The sequence below is a fragment of the Takifugu flavidus genome, chromosome 2 (genome assembly GCF_003711565.1).
Source record: "Takifugu flavidus isolate HTHZ2018 chromosome 2, ASM371156v2, whole genome shotgun sequence".
In the NCBI taxonomy this organism is placed as follows: Eukaryota; Metazoa; Chordata; class Actinopteri; order Tetraodontiformes; family Tetraodontidae; genus Takifugu; species Takifugu flavidus.
The window spans coordinates 11567984-11591427 of record NC_079521.1 but is presented as its reverse complement, the minus strand read 5'-3'; the positions used below and the strand labels follow the sequence as shown (position 1 = coordinate 11591427).

The 23444-nt window shown below is 43.2% G+C and overlaps 1 protein-coding gene across 3 annotated transcripts in view; it reads right to left on the bottom strand.

Annotated features, from left to right (window-relative positions):
* Positions 1-4778: 4778 nt before the first annotated feature.
* luzp2 (leucine zipper protein 2) overlaps positions 4779-23444 on the bottom strand; it is a 66425-nt gene continuing 47759 nt past the window's right edge. For 2 of the 3 annotated variants that reach the window (XM_057020855.1, XM_057020837.1), the window contains exons 6-12: positions 18443-18505; positions 15792-15854; positions 13324-13398; positions 12704-12871; positions 9193-9294; positions 8795-8869; positions 4779-5657 (exon numbers count right to left, since the gene is read on the bottom strand). In XM_057020855.1, coding sequence (XP_056876835.1) covers positions 5550-5657; positions 8795-8869; positions 9193-9294; positions 12704-12871; positions 13324-13398; positions 15792-15854; positions 18443-18505 — 654 coding nt within the window. In that variant the 3' untranslated portion in view covers positions 4779-5549. The remainder of the gene's footprint in view (positions 5658-8794; positions 8870-9192; positions 9295-12703; positions 12872-13323; positions 13399-15791; positions 15855-18442; positions 18506-23444) is intronic. The other variant, XM_057020847.1, reaches the window with a different exon arrangement.

Below are 23444 nucleotides of genomic sequence, written 5' to 3'. Positions count from 1 at the left end.
GGCCTGTGGGGGAAAGCCGGTCAAACAGAATCATGAGCTTGGCTTTAAATCAGGATGCCTTTTCTGCCAATTTTTTAGTGTCGATTGCACCAAATGTGCTGGAAAACTTTTTAAGGAAGCAAAACTACAAAAAGATCTGACATTAGTATTATAACATTCTGTTAAGGGCTGATTTCTGAACAGATGGGGAGCAAATGTGCAGAGAAAAAGTGCTGAAATTTGCAAAGGTGAAATTAATAGAGAACACTAACGAAACCCATCATTATCAAAGAGACACGGTTGATGGGTTATAGCTTTTATATTTGGAAGTTGGAGTTTCTCTTTATCTGTTTTGGCAGCTGTCTTTGAATGGTTCAATAACTCGTATTAAACATGATAAATATAAAGGTTTAAGCACTCAGTTTCTGTAGTCCAATCACTTTACATGCTGATACTATCGGGCTGAACAAAGGATTGATGTGGTGACACATTTGGGTGTCACATTTATTCCTTTTGTATGATGCAATCTACAGCCGGATTAAAATCGAGGGCAGTTGTGAAGGCCTTTCGTCATTCTTATTGATTTCTCTAGATTCTGTCAGGATTATTTTGTCACGCAGCCTGATTTTAAACATCTGGGAAACAAAAGAAATGTGATTCGTTTCACAATTAGGAGCCAAAGAGGGAGTGCTGGCAGTAATGAGAGCTGGGGGGTCCTAGAAGACGTCTGCATCAATGCTAATCTAACTGACAGACAACATCTTGCCAGGGGATTTGCACTCATTCGGTGCACTCGGAATCAGTTTAAATCAACTGTTCACTCCAATATTTACCTTTTATTTATGGGAGAATTTGCAGAGCCTAAACGGCCTCTCCATCTCAACCCTTTGCCTCATTTAAAAAATGAACTCTCAACACATCAGCAGGCAATTCATCCAGAGCTCTGGCCAAGAGTGGGAAATCTGAACACCTTTGTTTACGCCCTGTAAAGATTTTTCAGTCATTCACACAAATGATTCATTTCCCCCAAAAGGAAATGGTAGAAAGGGAATAAATGCTGCAGCCTATATAACCGGATTGAGTGCCTAATTAACTTTATATTCCCAGGCTGCAGTCACTGGCATTTCCTGTCTTAGCCATGGTTCTCCATTTGTGTGAAGAGGCTAGTTGCCTTCACTTGTTTGGTTGAAGTATACGTTTGATTATTTAATAGCTAAAAAAAGAGGCACATAGTGATCTGAAGTGCTTCACCTGACATACATGAGAGGGAATAAAGGTAAGGATGTGGAGCTCAGCGACCTATAGTTCTAGCTAAGGATGAGAAGATCTCTAGAGAATGAGCAGACCTTTGGTGGTGTTAAGTTGATCCATATCTTAGTAACAGAAACAGGAGTTCAGGAGTTACCATGGCAACAACACAAACTAAATCAACAGTCATTGCATCAAATAGCCTTAAATTTGCTCGAGTGCAACAGAGGGAACTGTGTAATGTTGTTTTTGATTAAAAACCACGGCAGCTAATGAAAAAGTGCTTTGAGTCCTAGAAATGGAGCAGAGGAGAGATAAGCAAGGTGAAGGTTTGGCTCTTTTTTAGGTGAGGCTGCACTGAAACAGCCTGAATAAAGACGTAGACTCGCTCAGACAAAAATAAGAGAGTCAACTAATTAAAACAGTTTGTAGGGCAGAAAATCATTGAAGCGTGGAGGTGAAGAGACAATAGAGGTACAGTAGGAACTCAGGGGTTTACAAAGAACTCTGAGTTATTGGAGACAAGGTCTGCAGTGTCAGCAGACGTAGCAGCTTTTACAGCTCCTCCATTCTCATAGTCTCAAAGGAGACGCGCCGTTAATCCTTCTACCTTCATCCCCAGCACACCTGAGCGCATGCAAGGAGCCATTGATCCAGTGCTCAGGGGGAAGCATCACAGTGGCTGTAGGAGGAGTAGAAGTGCACGTTTCATTAAAAATCGTGACACAAGTAGGGCGGCCCAATTCCACAGAAACGCTGCAGAGAAACGTGATGGAGAAATCGCTGCTAAAATAAGGCAAAGGTGTAGAGCATTTAGAACAAAGTGGCCAGAAAAAGGAAGCTGACTAATGCCACTAATGGACTATTATCAAATCAGATAACAGCCCTCCTCCCATGGGTGAGGGGGACCATTTTCCTGAATCTTGAGGAATTAATTGAAAAAAGCGGTGACGGTAAATATTTGTCAGCCTCAGATGTTTCGTGTTAGCAAAAAGGACGGAGAGTGTGGGTGGCTTGGAAACAAAATCAGATTTTCAGAAGGAGCGTTCATCCAGGTGATGACCTCTCCAATATGTGCCTGAGTGGTGTCTAGATTCTATACGTTAAAACAAAGGTATTTGCATCTTTGTTTAATTAACAGTATTTAACTTTGAGTGGAGGTTTATGTGTTCACAATCGATGTTGTAATCTCTGGCAAAACACTCGGAAGACAAAGATACAAAGCAGCCGTGTAATGTGATTCATGACTGGAAGAGACGAGGAGCGCACTTAAAGGGTTCAGTTGATTAAAATAATTGAAGGAGCAATCTTTGAAACGACCCTTGAAATCTGCAATGGCTTAACTTAACCAGTCTGGATGGCTTTCTTCCCTCTGGTGCGCCAGAGGAGGTAGCGGCTGAATTTGACCAGTTTTTGCTCAGTGATGCAAACAGGAGGCCGTCGAGCCGGTCACCACCTCACGCAAGAGCGCCGTCGCTGAGATTTGCGAGCAGCCCCGAAGCCTTCCATGATCCATAAATGGTGTTCCTAAATGGTAAAGCGAATGAGTTCTAGTGGGATATGTAGTGGTTTGTACACACTAAATGGAGACTATTTTTCACTTGGCTGAGTGCAAACGCAGATTTCCTCTGTAGCTCAGCAAAAAAAAGCTGTGACGAAGAGGCAGTCAAACGAGGATCGACTACTCTGATCAAATCCCAAAGGAACTGATTCCGAGCAGGCTTTGCGTCCCTCGGCAGCTCTGAGTATTTTATTGGAGGTTTTGAAGGTTGGACCATTTGTTTCCAAATGCCTCTGACGGTTCCGTATGCTTACTGCTCAGCAGGATGCACACTTGTCCTAGAGAAGGCTCTCAGACTTGTAACAAAGGCCGGATCACGGACCCTAAAATAGCAGCGTACACCTGTCGCCTAACATTTTCCCAGCCCAGTCGCCGTTGGATCCAGTGACTGCACCAAATGTCACCAAGAGGATGCTGCGAGCACAAAGCCGATTAAGGATATTTGGCTTTCAGGCTGCATTGGGAGCTGAATCTCCGAAGATTTCAGTCACACTTGGAAGGTCTTAGATGGTGGCCTGTTTCCGTCTGTCCCACTTCAGACACTGACGCTTCAGTTTTGCTCCATATCAGATGTTTAACTCGGCTCTCTGATGCATCTCGGAGCTCATTTGCAGTCAAGGACGTCCAATTTATAAAGTCGTTGCAAACTTTATAAATTGGACGTCCTTCCAACGTACCTTAGGAGGATATTGAGGTAAGATTTCGGGGTCTGGAATCTCAGAGTTATAGTCATGCTCACACATCCGTTTTCTTTATTGTGCCGAGATGAACAGTAGATTCTGTCTGGAGGTCAGTGTTGTAGTCTGACAGAGGTGAGCTGGGAGGTCAGCCAAAGGGCAGAGTTCTTCTTTAAACAACTGTGTGTGTGTGTGTATAATGTGTTGTGCATTTGTCAGCCGTCACACGGCCCACCAGGAAAAGTCCCCGGTGTTCCAGATGGCTGGTTAGAATATGATTAATGTGTTTAAATACCGCATAATCACACTTGTTTGTCCCTAATTATCACACAAAAGGGTGATTAACAGGTTATTGGAGCTGTAACAAAAATATCAATGCAATTCTTTTGTTTTTGCTCCTGTTTTTCAACAACCCCAGGACTTTTTCTCCGTATTCACAAATTTGTCTGAATCTGTGTCAGTGCCGAGATAATCCATCCTCCTCACAAGTTGGTATTAAGATGCTGATCAGACGGCGCCATTATTGCACAGGTGGGCCTCAGGCTGCCCACATTAAAAGGCCACGCTAAAATGTGGACTTTTATCGCGCAGATGTCGCAGTTTTGCCAAGTGCATGCTCCCTTTGACAGCCCACAAATGAGCGGTTGAACAATTCTTGGTCTGTTACCTCCTCCCAGACCTGTTTGCCAGGGGAGACCATACTGGCAGCACCATGCTCCAAAACTCACTGCCACCTTGAGGTGATGATTTGAGTTGAAAGTCATAGGAAAAGTCTTGAAAATGGCAGCGAAATGAAAAGTACTGTTTTGTTGTTTTTTTTGGTCCAGCGTTCATTCAATTCATTCAAGCCAACATTTGTGTGCTGATCGCTGCTCTAACTCGCAGAAATTGAACCCACAGTTAACAAAACGTTTGATCTCTGTTTTGTTCAACGGGCGGCGGTAAATTACCATAATGATGGATCATTTCAAAAACCAAACTTCTTAACCAAATATCAATAAACTCGTGTGTGTGTCTGTGTGTGTCTTTCTCTCTGTCTCTGTCTATATATACAGGTATATAATTGATTTTTTTTTTCAAAAAATTATTTTCTTTTCCTGATGTCCAAGCTAGTATCAATTCGACTATTAAAGGTTAGACATGCTTCTTTGAGGGTGCAACATTTAGAAACAGTTTTATTTTGTATTCATTAATGTGTAACAGCTAGCCCACTAATTGAATTACACAACAAATCCACAAAATGATACTGAAAATAACACTTGTCGCTGCCGTCTGCTCATTTGTTGGCCATGACAAATATATTCAGCCGACTCTTTCCCACAAAGAACCATTTATTCTTCACACATTTACTGAAAATTACAGTTTATTGAAAGGACACAGAAAGGTCAGATAACACGGATACATGTAGCTAGGAGTTTCTACTCAGTGCATGGCACATTCTTGGGGAGACGACCCATTGTGAGTCTTTGGCTCTTCATCGCCTCTGGGCTGGTAAAGGCAGAAAGAGTGCTGAAATATTAAATGTTGAACAGTTGGCCAGCCAACTTGAGCCTCTATATTTCAAAATGTGCAGTAAATTAACCTTGCTACAATGGGTGACAAACAATATTCAAAGCTGGGTAGTAGTAGTGGTAATAGAAGTAGTACTTTCTTACTTGTCAATATTACATTATACAGTGTCAGACCAAACTAGTGCAAAGGGATTTTCCTAGAAAGATCAAACATTTAGAAAGCAGTGTCCTCACGCAGAATCAAACTCAGATAAGTAAACAACAAATGAACAATCATGAAACAAGTTACCGGTGCCACCGCTAGCTCAAAAAGAATGTCTATAGAATGCATGCCTTTTTTTACTATGGAGGTTTTCAGATGATGCCTGAAAATTTGACAATGATCCAGTCTCAGCTTTAGCAAACAATGCTGATATGTTTCTGTGAAGCTGTGTGTGTGTGTGTGTGTGTAAGCGCACATGTATGTATGTGTGTGTGTTTATTTTCCTTTTGTGAGAGTGCGCCAGTGTGTGCTCTTTGAAGGATCCTTCAGGCGTTGCCGGAGTTCTGCGTTTTGGTGGAAATGGCCCCCGCTCAGTTGCGTTCGTGTGGATTGTTGTTTTGGCTGTCGCCTCCTTCTGCCTCCTCGCTGCTGCGTGAGGGCTTTGTGTTGAATTTTCCGGTCTGCGTTTGGCTTCTCTGCTGTGGGGGAAGGGGTTCAGGAGATAATAAAGATTCATGATGAGGAAGACTGACACAATAATGCTACACAAATGACACATGGTGGTCTGTAATCTAAGCAGGGGACACTCCACATCCTCCATGTGCTCATTAAGCTAAAATGTCTGATTAGGATGATGTTTGTGCTTAGAAATGCTGCCAGTGATTCTAGGATTATTAAGCCTGAAGTACACTCACACTCAAGTACCTCCCTCCTAACATTCACACCCGCACGCCATTAGCCGCACAACCGCATCCGACCACAGTAACCTTTTGTTGAATGAGACACTCAGGCCGTCGGACCCCCCTGTCGCGCAGTTTTGTTGACCAAAACAGCGGCGCAGGCCACAGATTGCGTCATTCATGGTTCTGCATCCAAATGGGAACCATTTGCCACCACTGCAGTTCCGCCATTGTCAAGAGGAGGAAATCAGTTGTGCGACACATCCATGACGCTTGTGGTGCTCCCGTCCTTAGGCACGCTCGCACACTGAACGCAGTACTTGGTACAATAAGAGATAAAGCCATCTGTTTTATAATCAAATCAGCATAAATCCACTGAATTATGAACCAATTGCAGCACAATAATGAACAAAACTGAGCTTTACTTTGATGAAGATGCATGAATATAGTCTATTAGTACTACTTATGGCAGTGAAATGACAGCAAAAGTATAAAATGCTCATAGTAGAGCTAATATAGGCTCCGTATTTGTGCTTTCTCTCATCATATTTCTCTTTCTATGGTGGCATCAATGAATCTTCACCTTTGAGCGTCCCAACTCATGGAAGCATTTGATTTCCAAACCCTTCAGGGCTGGAACGCCTGCCCACGTGCGCACTGCGCACAAAAGTCCAAACTGCTCCCCAGCGAAGCATCTTCCTGCACGTTAACCACTGACATTTAAGGCCGGATGGCAGATAATTCTGAAATCACAGCAGCTTCACCTGAACAAAAACCAGCAAAGCAAACTGTGAACTGAAGCCGTGCACGTTTAGAAAGTCTCCCACTGACAGACTGAAGCTGAGCTGCTTTCAGTCACTCTGGCTTCCATCTGCCTCACATGCGTTTTAGTTTTTTCTGTGAAAATGGCTCTTATTTATGAGCAGCTTAAACTTCCTTTGGAAAGTTTTGAGCAAACCTGTCAATAATAGTTGGCAGAACTTTCCTTAAAAGGATCATTTTGAAGGCAGTTTGGATCTTCTTTTCTCTTACCAAGTCGCTGTGTTCCTCGGGAACAGACGGAACAACACTTTCACTGTTCTGGCCCCATGGCAACAATTTGTACAGTGAGTAAATCAATTCCTCTTCTTGATTTATCGCTTTCTTCAGCTAATGCGGCTGACTGCTATTATTTACTCTCTGCTGCTCCAACCAACAAATTCTCCTAATTCTTAAAAAAGAAAAAAAGAAATCTACTTTAGAAGCTCTGACAGACAGACAGACTGACAGATGATGGTTTTTGGAAACCCTCATATTATCTTGCATGATAAACTTCCGAGCGAGAGCGGCGCTGATCACAGAAACGCGTATCACAGTCCATTTACTCTGCTGCCGTCTGAGATGAGAACCAGAAGTCTCTGCAGCTGGACCCACACGGAGCAGCTCTGATTCTGGAATCACCCTCATTATGAAAATAGATTATTCCCCAGGGCTCCATAATTTCTTCATTAGTTAATATTTGTTCTTTTGAGACCGGGATTATTCACTGCAACGGTAATTCAATTAATTAAGTTGATGAATTTAACAGAAACTTTGGGTTTTGCTGCCGAAGCAGGAGGATAAAGGTATATTATCAGTACAGATACCCATAAACATTGGAGGCCTTCATTAACTTTAACAGAATGGAGTGGAACAGATGCATTGACCAAGTCCTTTACTTTACTGTTGAGTTCATCTTTGTGGGATCTGTTGACCAGGGCCGCATTGAGCAGAGAAGACATGGAAGCCAGTTAATCTTGTGCACGGATGTTTTTTTTTATTTTATTTCTTTTTGTTTAATTTAAACTGGCTTTTGTGTTGGAGGAAATGCAAAAACACCCAAGCTCTGGAGACAAGGGGGTGTGATTGCATCAGGGTCCTGGTTCTTCAAGTAAATCGAACATGAGGACACATAATGGAGGTGGAGGAGTGACAGGAATCCAGGGCACAATAATGTAGATTGATCCAGAGGGACTGAAATGCCAATCGTTGCTAATCAAATTGTTTGCTGCAGCCGAATCGCTCTGCACTGAGATCCTGACCACAAAAGAAGACAAGTGCACTTCCAGTGCTGCAGTACAAGGTGAAAGATTCTCCATTACAACAAAGATGCTCTTTACACAGCGCCGCTTATCCATTATTGTATTTTCAGTTAGTTTCTACGTCTGGGGCTGATGCGGACGAGCTGAATTCTGCGGGGAGTGGGCTGCTTTTCACTTCAATAGCATGTAATATCATGTAGTGTTATTTCACGACACTGAATCTCAAACAGAATATCAATATCAGCTGCTATGAATTGGTGACACAGACCATTGTTGTATTTTATGGGGTGGGGAGGTGGTGGGTAGGGCCAGAATCTCACTGGAAATCTGTCAGGCTTAAAGGAGTGAAATGAAATCTGCCCATTTGTCAGGATCTCTTCTTGAATTAATCACACATTCGTTTGCAAAGAGAGTTGGCCTAAAAATGGAACCGTGCCACTTGAAATGCAAGATGGTGGCTCATTGACACGGTGGCGTCGAAATGAGATGCATCGTTTGGCTGCACCATCTGCCACCATCGCACAGGTGTGACACTGTTCAGTAATAGGAGGAGAAGGCAGCGACGCTGAGGCTGCGCCAGGCTAATGCTATAATTGCATGTAGTGCAATTGACTGGAGCGCGGAAGATTAGCTTCGACGCAGATTGGATGGAATGCGTTTACGGGTCTTTCGTTCCATCTACATGTTTGAATGCACTTGCTCTTTTTTGTCATTGGAAGAAAAGAATTGATGAACACTGACAGCCTGTGGGATTTCTTAAGGCTCTCCTCTCTATACCTGAGCTCATGTTCAAAGAATACCCAGAATTCACTGCTGCAAAAAGAGCAGCGACTCTGCATCTGTTATCATTTCCACACAGGATGAGGCCCAACGCACCTGCTGTGGTTCCGGTAGCTTTTTACTTCCCACGACTGATTCCTCCATCTGATTCTGGGAGCAGTCACCTGCAGCCTGCAGGAGCAGAGAGAAATCACGGTGAACTGCAGAGCAGTGCACGTAAGGGCCATGTGATAGCACGGACTACAAATGGTACGATTAAGATCTCCAGAGGAGGCTCGGATCGAGTGATATTGGTCAATCTGTTAATAAATCAAAAATCAGAACTTTGAAATCTGTTGCCGGTAGTTTTCCAGCTGATGAAGCCGATTGTTCCACTTGGAGAATGAGGCCGTTTTCATTTCTAATTCCAGCCGTGTAGCGAAAGATACTTAAGCTTCCTCATACTTCAACAGAACAAGGTCAAACGGAGGCCACCTGCTGCTGTCAAGACTTACCTTTTCCATCTGGCACACTTTACTGCCTCCCTTCTCTCTACTCATGCTGATGTTCGCTGGTGATTTAGTGGCTGCGACGATCCTCTGAGCTTTAGAGATGTCCTGCAGGAAGACAGAATATTTCAAACTTGGGGGGGTGGAAGATGTGGCCAGTGTGATTGGTTGCTATGTGCTTCCTGGTCTTTGCATGAATTACAGCTACAACAACAGTAGCTAAAATTAACTAGCATGGCGCTAACTTGTCTGGCTACACTTCTGCTGGTATTGAATTGGTGTTTTGTGTATTTTGTAATCCTGAATGGTGTTGTTCTTTGTCATATATACTTATATTTTAGTCTATCAGTACTGGTGTTATTCATCATTATTGCAACACAGACGGTACCAAGTTCAACTGAACTGTGGCTCTTGGTGAAAATGCAGCTATAGATCAACTTGACATGGTGTGGGAGCGCCGTGAGCTGGAGGATGAGCTTCCTGTGAAAACCAATGGGAAAGCTGTCAAAGAGACATCCCAACAGTGGGCCGCCAACAAAAATGAGCGCCGGGTGATGAATAGGATTTTACCGGAGGTGGTTGAGAGAGCAATCTATAGCGGCGCCTTAAAAAAATGTCCATATGGGACAAGAACACTTGTGAGGTTGATCTGCTTTAAATTTAACTGTTTACCTCAGGTAAACGGACGCGTTACATCTCACACAAACACGGCGATGGAGGCGATGTTGGAAGGGTTGTGAATTATATCTTATAAGGTCTTTTACAATCAAAACTGTCTCAGTGCTTTGCTGAAGCCTGCCCCCCCCCCCCCCCCACCCCCCCATTAACAGGAAGAAACCTTGAGCAGGACCAGAAATTACTCACTTTTTTCTTTTTTGCATCTATTCTCTATTAATGTTACTTGTGTTTGCAGTCATGAATATCTCGTCTCTGTGACATATATAATCATCAAGGTGTACAGGCGGTGTGGAGAGCAGGGCAGGGGAATGGCCCATTTCTCCTCAGACATCGTCTCCCATTACTCTGATGAAACTTGCATGCTGTCGGACCGCGAGACTTGGCTCTCGCCCCAAGACTGAAATATGAAGCAACCTCTTCTCCGATGGTGCTGATCTCTGCATCCTCGCACAAATGAATCTTTCATCAGCAGCAACGCTTTTGTGCATACGTGTGTGTTTGTCTGCAAGCCTCAGATCTGTCGCCCATCTCCACACCGTAAAACCATCACGTTGACCCAGCCGATGTAAAGCTCCCATTTGTGTGGGTGAGTGCTGCGTCTCAACCGTGCAGAACAAAGGTTATATCACTGTCACGGAAGTGTGTTTTTTGTGTGTGTGTGTGTGTGTGTGTGTGTGTTGGGCCAGGCCAAAAAAAAGAAGAGCCGCGCCATGTTTCTGTCTCTCTAACTGAATTCCTACTTGTTGAAAATTAACTGGGCAGTGTTTAAATGAGACTGCCCCACCTCCACGTGCACGGGCAGAGTGGACAGATGGAGCACCTCAGTAATAAAATGCTGTTTTTATCAGCGAGCCTGTCAACTTAATACAGCGACTACCCACGGGTAAATGGCAGCCATTTGTATGCTGATGAAGAAGGAAGCAAGAACTTGATTTGCATAGACAAAAAGCCTGTGTTGTGCTCCTCAACAGGCTTATCTCCTGTAAGATGCTGATTCCTGCCCATGTGACTGCATATATGACTGAGTCCTCCAAAAGGAGACCAGGGAATACACATTTGTCCTGATGAGCTCATCCAGTTTTAATGGGAACCTGGATATGAATACAATTATTGAATATTATATAGTACTGTGGCACAATAGAGGGAGAATTATGGCGATGGTGCAGCACCGAAAGCGGGATGAGAAATAAATAAGTCCCTTCAGTGGCTTGTCAAGTCTCAAAGGCAGCCGTGAAATAGACGGAGTCAGCTGTGATTGCTTTGAGAAGAGAAAAGCCTGTTGAAGCCAGATTTGCTCACCAGGATCACGGCTGATAAGGCACTCAGGTGGCGCGATTGACTTGATGACTGCAGGGTTTGCTGTTCAGAAATCACAACTAGCTAATCTCGGATCGACATGACTTCAGAGGAGGGGGGGAGATCGGCAGGTTTTTCAATACCGGGAAAAGGTTCAGCGTGGAAAAAGAATTCGGATTAGTCCAAAAGGGTCAAAATCATTTTCTGGTGAGACAAAAAGCTTCATCTGCAGTGAGGCTATTTTATTATTATTTTTTAAGAGAATTCAGGGCTTGTTTTTGACTTTGAGAGGCTAAAATCAGATTCTAGTTCACATCTAATATGCAATGCACCCTGTCCGCCACCTCAGGCTTGTGACGCAAAGAACTGCTGCAGATGTTAAAGTTTTGATTTGATATATATATATATATATATATATATATATATATATATATATTTTTTTTTTTTTTTTTTTTTAAAAGCCAAGACTTACATTTATAGTATAAATCCATATGTAACTGATAAGCACATGAACATGGTAAAATCTTAAATACTTCACATCATGTAAGACTTTAAACATTTGAATCTCTTCCTCTTTCCACTGTTTGAAGATCAAGGCTGAAGGTGTCAAATACAAATCTTAAGCTACAACTTCCTAATCCTGGCACATGGATTTTTACAGAAATGGATGTTTTACTTTCTAGTCATCTGTGGGTCCCAAACATGCAACATCCTGCCACTACTGCCTTAAATCTGGGGGAAAAACAACATACTTTCCAGTTTGACTTTCAAAAATAAACATATCTAATTCTCATTCCAACGCCGCAAGTCCCAATTTGAAATTGTGGTTGCTGACAGCTGGAGCGAGGAGCTGCTGCAACAGTCAGCGCAACAGGCGTGAGGCTGTGCCTGTTTCAGGGCACCACCAGTTTGTGTGGTGATTTTCTGACACGAGCCACTAAACACCAGAGCTGCTGCTAATTGTAGCAACGAAATGTCCATTTTTCCTGATTAGTCAAAGTGTTTTTGTGCAGGTTCATGGGCTTGTGTGGGTGGGTGGTTTGGGGTCGTAATTACACATGATTAAGTATGTAATTATCTCGTAATTATGAGAGACTGGACAGGTGCCACTCCCACTAGTAGCTGCCGAGCAAAGCGCTGCCGCCTTGGACCAAGACGTTGGGACATAATACTGCAGCCAGTCAATGCACAGCACCAGTAGTTTTCTGCTTTTAATTAATATCAGTTACTTTCAGTCATAAGCGTGTCAGCACTGAAAGCACACGGACACCTCGTACGTGCGCACATACATGCGCTTAACCGTAGCATACTTTGTGAAAGAAACTCCCTGATGCATTCAAACAATTGGACATAAGAGAGGGGGGGAAATGTCCTTTTTTTCCTACTATTTTTTTTTATCCTTTACAATGAGGGATCAAATGCTGTATTTACGTACGTGAGTCAACACAGCACTTGACCTCCTGATTAAATGCAGAGCGAAAACTGCGCGGCGTTTATTTACAACGCTGGGCCAATGTTAAATCAGGCAGCTGAGCGGACGTACCTTGGCATGGGGCTGCTGAAAGGTGACTCTGGAACTGTTGATGAGTGATGAGTATCTGAACAAGTGGGTGGGGGAGGCGGGGAATCTGTGGCTGCTGCTGGGCTGGTTCTGCAGGACAGCTGAGAAGCAGATGTGAACAGTGTCCTTCAGCGCCTTCATCTGAGACTCCTGTCCCCAAACAAGATCACACACACACACACACACGCTTTACATTTAGCCACATGAGAAATACTTGGATAATAAAGCCACAGTAAACCTTAGAGTCACTTAAGAAGAGCTACACCATCTTGTTAGGCAGGACATGAAGCTGAACCCACCAGGGTAATAAAAAAGAGGGAATGGGTTTAAGATCATTTACTTTTAATCAATAATGGATAGAATGGCTGGTTTAATTATGTTATCATGTTAAATCTCCTGAACTCGGCACCAGAATTACCTGTTACATTAATCACCACTTTTCTCTGCATAAACTCGCAGGACCCCCCCCCCCCCCCCCCCCCCCTTGCAAACGTGCCACTAAGCACATATCAGGCCAACAAATCCAAGTCCATTCCCATCAATGCAGCGCAATAACGTATTAGACATGTGTCTAAGGTGAAGCCCCGCCCCCTGTCAGTCACCTTGTCCAGTGCAGTCTTCTCCAGTTCCTCTTTAGCTACGGTCAACTTCTGCTCCAGGTCCATTAACTGCTGCCCCTGCATGAAAAACTAGGCCGTTTGAATCTTTGCTTCATACACACACAGGTAGACATCAAATGACGCTATAGCAATACATCTATAAACATGACATTAATGGGACGCCTTGCTCGTAGTCGTTATGTATATTGATTAATAAAAATGGGAGGGTGAATAATTAGTCATAGAAATGGAGAAGTCCCTGTGAAACCCTCAGAGCCCCCACTGAAGTGAGTAATGGGTGTAATTCAAAGTGACAATCAACACGCTTCCCTTTTATTCTTGATACATTCATCAGTGTAAGTGATGTATATTTGTCCCAGCGATCAACTCTTTCACTGTTCTCCCAGTTAGATATAATGAACCGCACAGGATCGCATTCTGAAGGGGGGGTCATGTGACCTACTGATCATCAGCAGCCTGTAAAATCAGTCATTTCAAAGAGGACTGATGAGGCTGATTGATGTTTCGGGTCTGAAGAGCTGCGCAACAAGCTGGTGGGATCGGTGACACAGAAGGGAGATGTCAACCCTTCATCACCGCGACGTCTGCCAGGAAAGTTTTCATTTTAGTGACGAGTGCGTCTCTTTGAAAGGCAGAAACGTTTAATCAGCCGGACAGGGCGGGACTGCAGATGTGGGGGTGGTAAATTGTGTTCCCGTGTGAGTGCAGAGAGAACAGCAGCCTGCTTTTTGTTTGTCTTTAGATCTGAAGGGTGGGTGCGAGTGTTTGTCCCATATTATGTTCCAGCCATTACGCTCCAGTAGATGTTCCTCAGAGGGATGCAGGTGCGCGGCCGCTGACCCAGAAATCCTGACTTTCAGGGTTAGTGCCTCAATGTCTGCGGATCCATTTGTCTGCGTGAGTCCATTACAGAGGCGCGGGGGGTCAGCGGTGGGCCGGCCACTCATCTGGGTGGCAGAATCCTGCATCACGCCATCGGCTCTAAAAATGCACCGACGGCGAGAGGATGGCGTAATAGTGGTGACCGTCGTATAGGGATGAGAGGAAAGTGAGGGCTACTGGACTCTCTTTGCATATTTTAGAGTCTTTCTGTGGCTGTGAACACCACATGACATGACTTCTCCATTAGAAAACACTCTGACCTTAGAGGCTCTTTGATGCCACCACTTTATTTTGGGATGCACCATTATTGCCTTCCGGATATAGTTTCATAAATCGTTTCATTTCCTTTCTTGCTATGATGGGATTAGATTCTCTGCCACTGGCCTCCTGGCTGGTCCCACCGGGTTGGTTTTGTTGTTGTTGTTGTTTTTTTTGTTTTTTTTCCTAGTACATGACATTGAGAGACCGCACGACAGCTGTCGTGACCGATTCAGCGGTCGGATGGTCAAGGTGACCGATCTCCCCGGTGAGACTGATGTCATTGCTCTTTTTGAGGGACTCTTCTCTACATGTTGAATTTCATGCCCCCCCCACCCAGCTTTTTGACCACCGCCCATGTAGAATACATAATGTGTTTTCAGGAAGATGCAGATGGATGAGGGGGGTCATGATGCAATTCTTATTGACCTTTCTATTGAATCAAGGGCCGGACTTGGTCCCATGCCTCGTGTAATCGCGTTTCCAGGATACAACGTTTAATTAAATTTCTCATCTCTACGCCACAATAAATCACCAAAGATCATAATATTAAGGTTCCACATGAAGCTGGGTAATAAGGTTAGGCTGCGAGCGGCATTTTATGAGCAGTGATACACGGGAGGCCCAGGGAAAGCCTCCCTCCTGCACAGACTGGAAATGAAAGCTGGACACTTTATGGCGGAAGGAAGGACGGATCTCAGAAATCAAAACAAACTTTAGTGGGAGATTTTGTTCGGGAACTGCGGCAGAAATATTGCCTGGTGTTTTAAAGATGGCAAAGCAGGCCGGAAAGGTCAGTTCACGTCCTTGTAAATGCCAATAAACATGGTGTCAGTGCTCAGATCTGGGACCAGTTAGGCCAGTAGTAGGATGAGAAAAAGGATGTAAAAAAAAACCAAACCCTCTTATTTGAGCATTAATGTATACAGCCTAGATTAAAATCCATTTATTCAGCAGTTACTCCAATTACTGACTAATTGTAAACATGTAGCTGAATAAACTGGAAGCTCTGTTATATCATTGAATGCTGACTTGTCTTTCTGAGCACACGACACCAGCTGCTTCCAGCTTGTCTGTCAATTCTAATCAAACTAATCTTAGATATAACACCAGTTTACCACTGATAAATCAAATCACTGTGGCGTTAATCTAGGCAAGACAGGGTGAACAAAAGTTGGTGGCAGTTGCAGAAGAAATTAATTGCCTCCTGTGATGAGATCAAGGGGGACCGACTTGTTTATTTCTCCTCTTCAGCTATGAAATAATGCATAATAATGCCCCCCCCCCCTCATGCCGCAGTTTGAACTCACCTTAAAAATTAAATCCTTTTTTCCGTACCGCAGCTCTTTGAGTTGAGCCTGGATTTTTTTGGACTGCAAAGGGAAGATAAGAAAATAAGTGTTAGCTTAGTCAAATAGTGAAATTGGTTTTAGATCGAATAGCAGGATTCTGCCAGCTACAGCAGAAGAGTTCTTTGTGAGTGTTCCCAGGGCAAAGCTGTGGCTTAAAGGAGCACTCTCCCAAACGGAAAGAAAAAATCAAATCTCCCTCTTCACGGAGCTCCACAGTGCGCACAATGCAGCCGTGCACTTGCTCTTCGCCTACTGAAGTTCTCCCTCACACTACACCTACACTACCATTAGCTCACATACACGTTCCACGAGCTCTTCTCAGTATGCACACAAAGACTACAGCCCCAAATACACGCTGCAACACAACACATCTGTTTGGGACCCCCATGGAACATCTGCCGTCCCTGGCATGGTAAGTGAAACGGCCCCTATGTTAAGCACAATCCTGTAGCTTAGCGGTTGGCTAAATCCAACAGTTCGTGCTAATATTGCCCTGTTAACCAGTCAAGGAGCGTGGCATCGTTCAGAGCTGTCCTAGGCCTGGATTGTTGGGGGACAGATTTAATCTTAGAGAATTTGCTGCACTTTACAGGCAGCTGTGTGTTTTATGCGAATCTTCTGAACTTCTCTTCCTGGGTACTCCGTTTCCCAGGACACCTCTCCCTGCCATGGTTTGCTGGTAGTGGAATTGCTCCCTAAGGTTCCTCGTCAAAACGGGCATAAACCAACACTGTGCTAATTCTGAAATCCAAACACGGAGAGGCTAAGTCATGTGTTTTTAGTCTGGCCCATGAAGTCGCTCTGAGGAAGGCGAGAATAAATCATAGAGGAAACAACTCTGTCCAGTAGAAATATCTGAAAATATGCTGGGCTCAGAGTATTCTGAACATGGTTGGAGGAGCACAGCAGCATCTGTGGTTCAGCTCTGCAGAGGCCGAGCTTAGGAGAGAGGAAAACTAAACTCTGCTTCAAACACATTGTAAAACACTTTGAGCACTCCAGAGCAGGAACCACAGGTGGGTTGACACGAGCACGGATGGGATCTGCACTCTGCATGAGGACGTGGGTGTCCTGGCTGCAGCTCTGTCCCTCTTCAACCAGTTGACTGTATTTATGAAGCATGTCTGATTAGCTGAAGCAAACTGATGACTGGTCGTCGGCCAAAACCTCCTGAATGACACACATATTTTTCTGTAATTAACTCGGATGAATTTTTTCCCCCCAATACAAATAATACATAAAGAGGATCAGCATAATTTACACAATTGTTTGCTTAATGTGCACAGTTGTAATTGTGATACAGGGTATAGGATGGGAGATTGGATGCTACAATCCAAGCTAAAGCTAAAGACCATATAAACACACACACACACACACACACACACACACACACACACACACACACCTCTTAATGAACGGCTCTAAAGAAAATGTTAAGGTCAAATCTGAGCTGATCCCTGTGTCTGCTCACACGTAGAATTGTGGCAGACGTGGAAATATAGAATTAATTATGAGGCTTTTGAACCCGGTTGATTACAGAAAACCCTAATGACTCCAGTGTAACGCATATGATCTGAATATTATGAATAAGGATCGTGTCCAATGAATCCTGAGACAACTGCTCCCCTTAACTGAACAGAGGAGCGCTAACCTTCACTCGAGTGTCCAGCGCTCTCGGAAGAGTTTGAAAAGGCTGAAAGATATTCCCAGTAAATGGGATAAAGAGCAAAACGTGCTGGATAAACACACACAGATTTGAAAGACTTCTGTATTTAATACTGGTGTTGCATACGAACAACAGCCAGCTAATAGGTGGGTTAGCGAAACTTAGATTGGCAACCATACAACTGGTTTAGTTCCGTGGTTTCGTGCTAACTGATTAATTCTAAGCACACAAAACAGATTAAAACCTTGATCCTCCAACTCGCACAGAAAACCAGGCACAAGTTAAAGCTGCTTTCTAAAAAGCGATTACCACGCCAAATTAAATTTATGCCGGCATACAAGTTAGAAATTCCCAAAGAATATAAGTCAAACAAATAGGTTCCCTTTTCCTAAAATACGTCAAACAAAAGACAATGGTGGCTATAAATTTACCCACTGGAGGCAAATCTTTCCTAATCTCAGTTCTGGCATGTGGCTTTAAAACTGTAAATTAAAATTCAGAGGTTTTATCAGCAGCATCTTTGAGTCACCGCTCAGAGATCATAAATAGAAAATATGGAACATCAGAAGCAATAGAAAATGATTTTAGCAGCAGGTGTAATATGCTTTAAATATGAAAAGACATCTATAAAAAGCTTTTTGTTGCAGTTTCTTCCTCCCGTTCAACTGAATTTATGCTTACGACACTAAGCTTCGTGAGTAATCTTTCCCGCCAGAATCATCACACCTCTGCTTTTAAAACTGTCCAAACAACAACGAACAGATTTAAATTACAGCATTGCTGGGACAGTAATAGTCCTTCCAAAATCTTAGTTCTTCAGCTATGATTATTTGAAAAAAATAACTATCATAAATCCTCTATTTTACACAACAACAAGCTGTCTATGAGCAACTGTAGAGCTTATTACAGAACAGACTGCTTTAAAAAGGCTTAAAAGGCTTACCTCTTCGGCGTAGGCGTCACAAAGTTTGTTTCCTGACAGTAGTTTGTTTTTCAAGCTCTTGTTCTGGGGGGGAAAAAGAGAATCATGTGAAGACTTAATGCTGCTAACGCGTGTCATCTCTTTCATGGCGCTCTTTCCCTTTTGCCCATTACACAAATGTTGCCGAGGCTGAAGCACAGACAGTGAAGGCATCGTGCAGGAAGAGGCCAAGCGCTCATCGCTGAAAGGTCACAAATGGGTCAGGAGCCAGAACCAGGCTGAACTTCAAACATGATCTGAGCAGCTGTGAGCTCGATGACCTATTTATTCATTCATTAACTATGAAAGCAATAGGTCAAGAAAATCCAATTAAAGGGACAGAACACAGCAAATATGAAATTTTACACCAGTTAAGCACGTCATGAAATAGATTTAAATCCATTCTGGAGATTATGATTCGATCCATCTCCCGCTGAAATCATATAGATGAATAAATTCCTCTTTGAGGTGTAAAATGTGCGGTGTTCGTCGTTAGCTTCTCCGTGGGGTTCTGTGGCTGTTTCCTGTACACGGGGTGTTTTGAGCTGCAACACAAGAAAACTACAGGCAGCCTCAGAAGAAAGCTGGTTTAAAAACAGTATAAGGTTTTAATGATCATCTCCACATTTGAGGTATTTGCAGTTAACAGCGCTGTGGCTAAAATTACTCCTCTCGCTTTACGGCGGCATGAAAGAATTCACTTTCACGATATGTCTTCTCTTTTCCTTCTGTCACTGATATGAATGGAAAGAGCTATGGGACTTAAGCAGACCGAAACACAGGAAACTGGACCTGAGGGTTATTCCAGCATTTGCAAGGCAGGAGTTTCACTATATAATTACCAATTACCTGTTAGCAAGATCGTCCTTTAACTAAAATATTGCACAACCTGAAGTACCATTAAATCCTGAAGAGCCAATAAAAAAGCAGAGTCATTCATGTCTACAGCCGCAAGGATTGAAGCTCAGGCTGTACAAAAACCAAGAATATGAGGCCATTTGAAAAAGGACTCCCCCCCCCCCCTCCAAAAAAAAAATTAAAACCCTTGTATAAAGACAATATGTGCATGTTTTGCCATGTTAATAGTATGAAATTTGTGAGGTAGGAGGTCAGTTTACCTGGTTACTCGGAATTTTTTGTGCCTGCTTGAGTCTAAACACAAGAAATGCTAATTAAAGCTCATGATTGTGCTTCTTGGCATACAGATGACACATTATTAGGGTTAATTTAAGGTAAGATTGCCCGTTCGTCCTGAATGTTGCTGACTTGCTGTTTGCCTTCAAAAAGACTCTTCAGTGTTAATGAGAAATAACTGGCTATGCACCAAAACACCACAAATCTGCCAGATACAGTAAATTTTACATTTTTATGCTTATTTTAAAAGAGAAATGTCTTGTCCTTTGGAATATTGCTCCTTTGGCAGCTGAAAGAAGATTGGAAATAGCATGCAAATGTGCTATATTAGAGCCTGCGCTAAAGCCACAGATGCAAACATTTTCTACCGCACCTGTCTGACATGTGAGTATTGTGGCTCACTGATCACCATTATCTGGTGTTAAAACACATCATTTATAACCTCCAATCAAAACGTGACAGATATTACAGGTGTGTTGCTGGTGTACATTAAACTATATATGTACAAACAGCAACCTGAACCTTGAACACGATTCACTTTCACTGTCAACAGTGATAATATAAAAACCCAAAGCCATTATCATAACAGCTATAACAGTATTCTGGATTTCACACCTCTTATGCATTTGGCCTTTACTCCCCCACATTTATTACACATGCATACAAGTGAGCTAAAAATAGTCGAGGTTTTATAATTCAGTGACTCACAGTTGCACATCTCACCTGTATGTGGGACCGACACTTAAGGACGTGCAAAACTGGCAGCTGTCAGGAAATGTGACAAGTCTCCAGGCTCGACTCGGAGTGACAATGAGGTCCGCTTTATTAAAGTGAATTATGCTAATTATGCGCTAACTTTGCTGTCAGTCTCAAGATGACCACATCTCGATCAAATGCATTAATATATAGGTGTTCATGAGATCTTTACCCAGTTAAAATGGAAAATGTGCCTGACGTGTTCATTTGGTATGTTTCCCTCTCATATTTTATGTAAGATAAAAGTTACATAAATTGCAAGAGGAAAAACCTGCACAGTTACTTTAAGGCAAAATAACATTCAGAACACAAGTGATTCCAAATACCTTTAAAAATTGCATCTGTATCCTACATTTTCCTTTCAAACAGGTAATTTAATCCATATCCTGCACACATCTGTCTCTTTTAGGAAGGAAAGTATGACTTGAAGGTAGACAAATCCGGACGTGCACGCAACACGACACGTCGAAGGGGTGGGAAAGACGTCGGGAGAAGTGTTGCAGCATATTTTCTCTGGAAAGGTCAGCGAAGCCTCACTGTCATGATGGAGAAACAACGTGACGGTGCTGCTGCTGCAGTGCTGCTTTTAATGACACGATCTAACTTCATTTTCAGTGTCAATTAAAGGGCCCCAGTGAACCATGACACAGGTCGACACTTTACAACATACACACTGGGACGTCTTTGCAAAAAATACACACATTTGTACGACACAGATGATGATTGTGACCTCGACGCCAGTGATTTCCCACAGCTACATGTGCATTATTTAGCTGGATAAAGTCCACCTTCTAAAATATGTCAGGATGTACTCATACTTCCCACAAACATTTATATGTGAGATGGTCCAAAATCTGCACTCAGGCGCTGGTTATAACCCAATTAAAGGGCTTAAATAACCAAACTCATAACAAAATGGAACAAAACATGGCAGCGTTTATAGACACATGGTCTGGAAGTTATGGTTCTAGTTTACGGTTCTAAACCATCAATTCTTGATCGTGAAAAACAATTGTGCATTATATTCTTATAATAATAATCTGACAGACTGACTGAAGGCTATAAAGACAGATGTACCATTTTACAGCACCATGAAAATACATCAGAGATATTTGAATCAATGCAGAGGCACAGACAGATGGAGGGGGGGTGCATCCAATAACAATCTAAGGTGGTGATCCCTCAGAAGTGGTTTAGTCCCCCTTCACCTCAGCTGTCCCAACATCTACCGACTGGACCTCTGTTTTGGAGCCACGACCATTGTGAACGTTCATATGGGAATAATGGGTCACATGTAAGCCTTTCAGATGAAGGGTTAAAGGTCATCACGCACCCCGGATTGAAGCATTTGGGCCCTGTTGGTGTCAGAATCCGACCCATTTGGTGACCAAACCCCAAACTCTGGAGCATCGGAAAGAATCAAAGTGTCTGGAGTTGCAGTATTATGACACCAAAATTCCCCAAACCACCCAAATATGCAACCGTGTTACTGGTAGTTCAACTAGTAAATAAGGATTTTTCAGTAAAAAGGGAACGTAGGAGATTTTGGGGTCATTAAAAGCCCCCCCCCCCCCCCCCCCCCCCTTAGGCAGAATAGTTCTTTACAGCATCATTTTGTACATAAAACATTTTCAAGGATTATATTTTAAGCAAGGGGACATAAAGAGTTTTTTATGTCTTTTTTTCCCTGTAGGGTAGTGTGCACTGACAGTTTTGTAGATCTGTTCAGCTTCCTGCGGAAAAGCTGAAGGAGTGGTTACACACATGAATTCTGTACTCTTGAGTGGCCCGAAAGGAGTTATAGTCATATTCTTCATCATTCTAAAAACGTTCTGAAAGCTAAAAACTTTTGTAGCGTCTGTAACCATGGACGTATGTGAGGAATAAAGTACCACTGCTGAGTGACAACTTGACACCAGCCCCCCCTGAGACACGTGGGACACATCAGCGCAGTGCAACAATGGCGCCATGTGCCGTACGCTGATGACTGACACAAATTTTAATCCCACTTTTAGAGGACTTCTCCTAAATGCAGGAGTTGTCAGCAGGTGGCTGAGTTATCCCGTCAGACGTCCCGCACACTCACACTCGGAGGAAGCCGGCAGCAGTTTCCTTCATAGTAACGGTGACGTTATGGCTGATTGTGGCTTTCAGCACTGATTCTCTGGTGTCTGGCATCCAGGACTGGGCCAGAAGTCAGAGGGGTCGGACCGTGCATAGACCGTGCACGCTCCTGGTATTGACTGACCGTTTAGCACATTTTTTATATATAAATCTCACAGAATTCCATCTCTACGGTGCTGCCAAGCAGCAAGAGGCTCTTTTCTTATGCTTCGTCATTAAACATTAAATCTGTGACTCTTCTCTCTTTTACTACTTCTTTTATTTATTTATTTATGATTCTTTGATTGACAGATTCTTGGTTGATTTTAGGACGGCTGTCCAGCAGCCTCTGGCCGTAGCTCCTCTGATGTACAAGACAGAACTTTCAGGATGGCTCCAGATTAATGCTGACCTTGGATAAACACCACAACACACAACAGGAAGTCCATCTACGATCAAATTGATGTATTTGTATATCAACTTTGGATAGAAGTGGACACACCAGATATCCGGAGGACTTCGTCAGGCACAACCGTTTAAACAGGAAGAACACAAAGCTGTTTGTGATTTAAGACACTTTGGCTGCTTCAACACCGGCCTCATTTCAGTCCGTGTAAAGAAAGTTCCAGTTGTTCAGTAACTCAGTTGGGTCTGTGGAGCGGGAAGGGCAGCAGTGGTCTCAACGCTACGTGAGCACGCTCGTGAAGTTACTGGCCGGTGTTTTAAATAAATAAATAAATAAATACAAAGCAGCAGGCTTGACAACTTCATGAATGGCTCTCCTGATCAATTTAGTATTTGAGGCATTCTGCAGCTCATTAAAGAAGTCACATGATGGACTGAGTCAGCAGGGATTCTGATAACTCCACACATATGGAAGAACTGCATACTTTGCTCTACCGTCATAATAACTCTCTTTCATCTTGAGTTGCTCCATCACTTTTTTCTTTGTCCATTCAGCACAAACGATGATGTGATTTTCATATTTCGC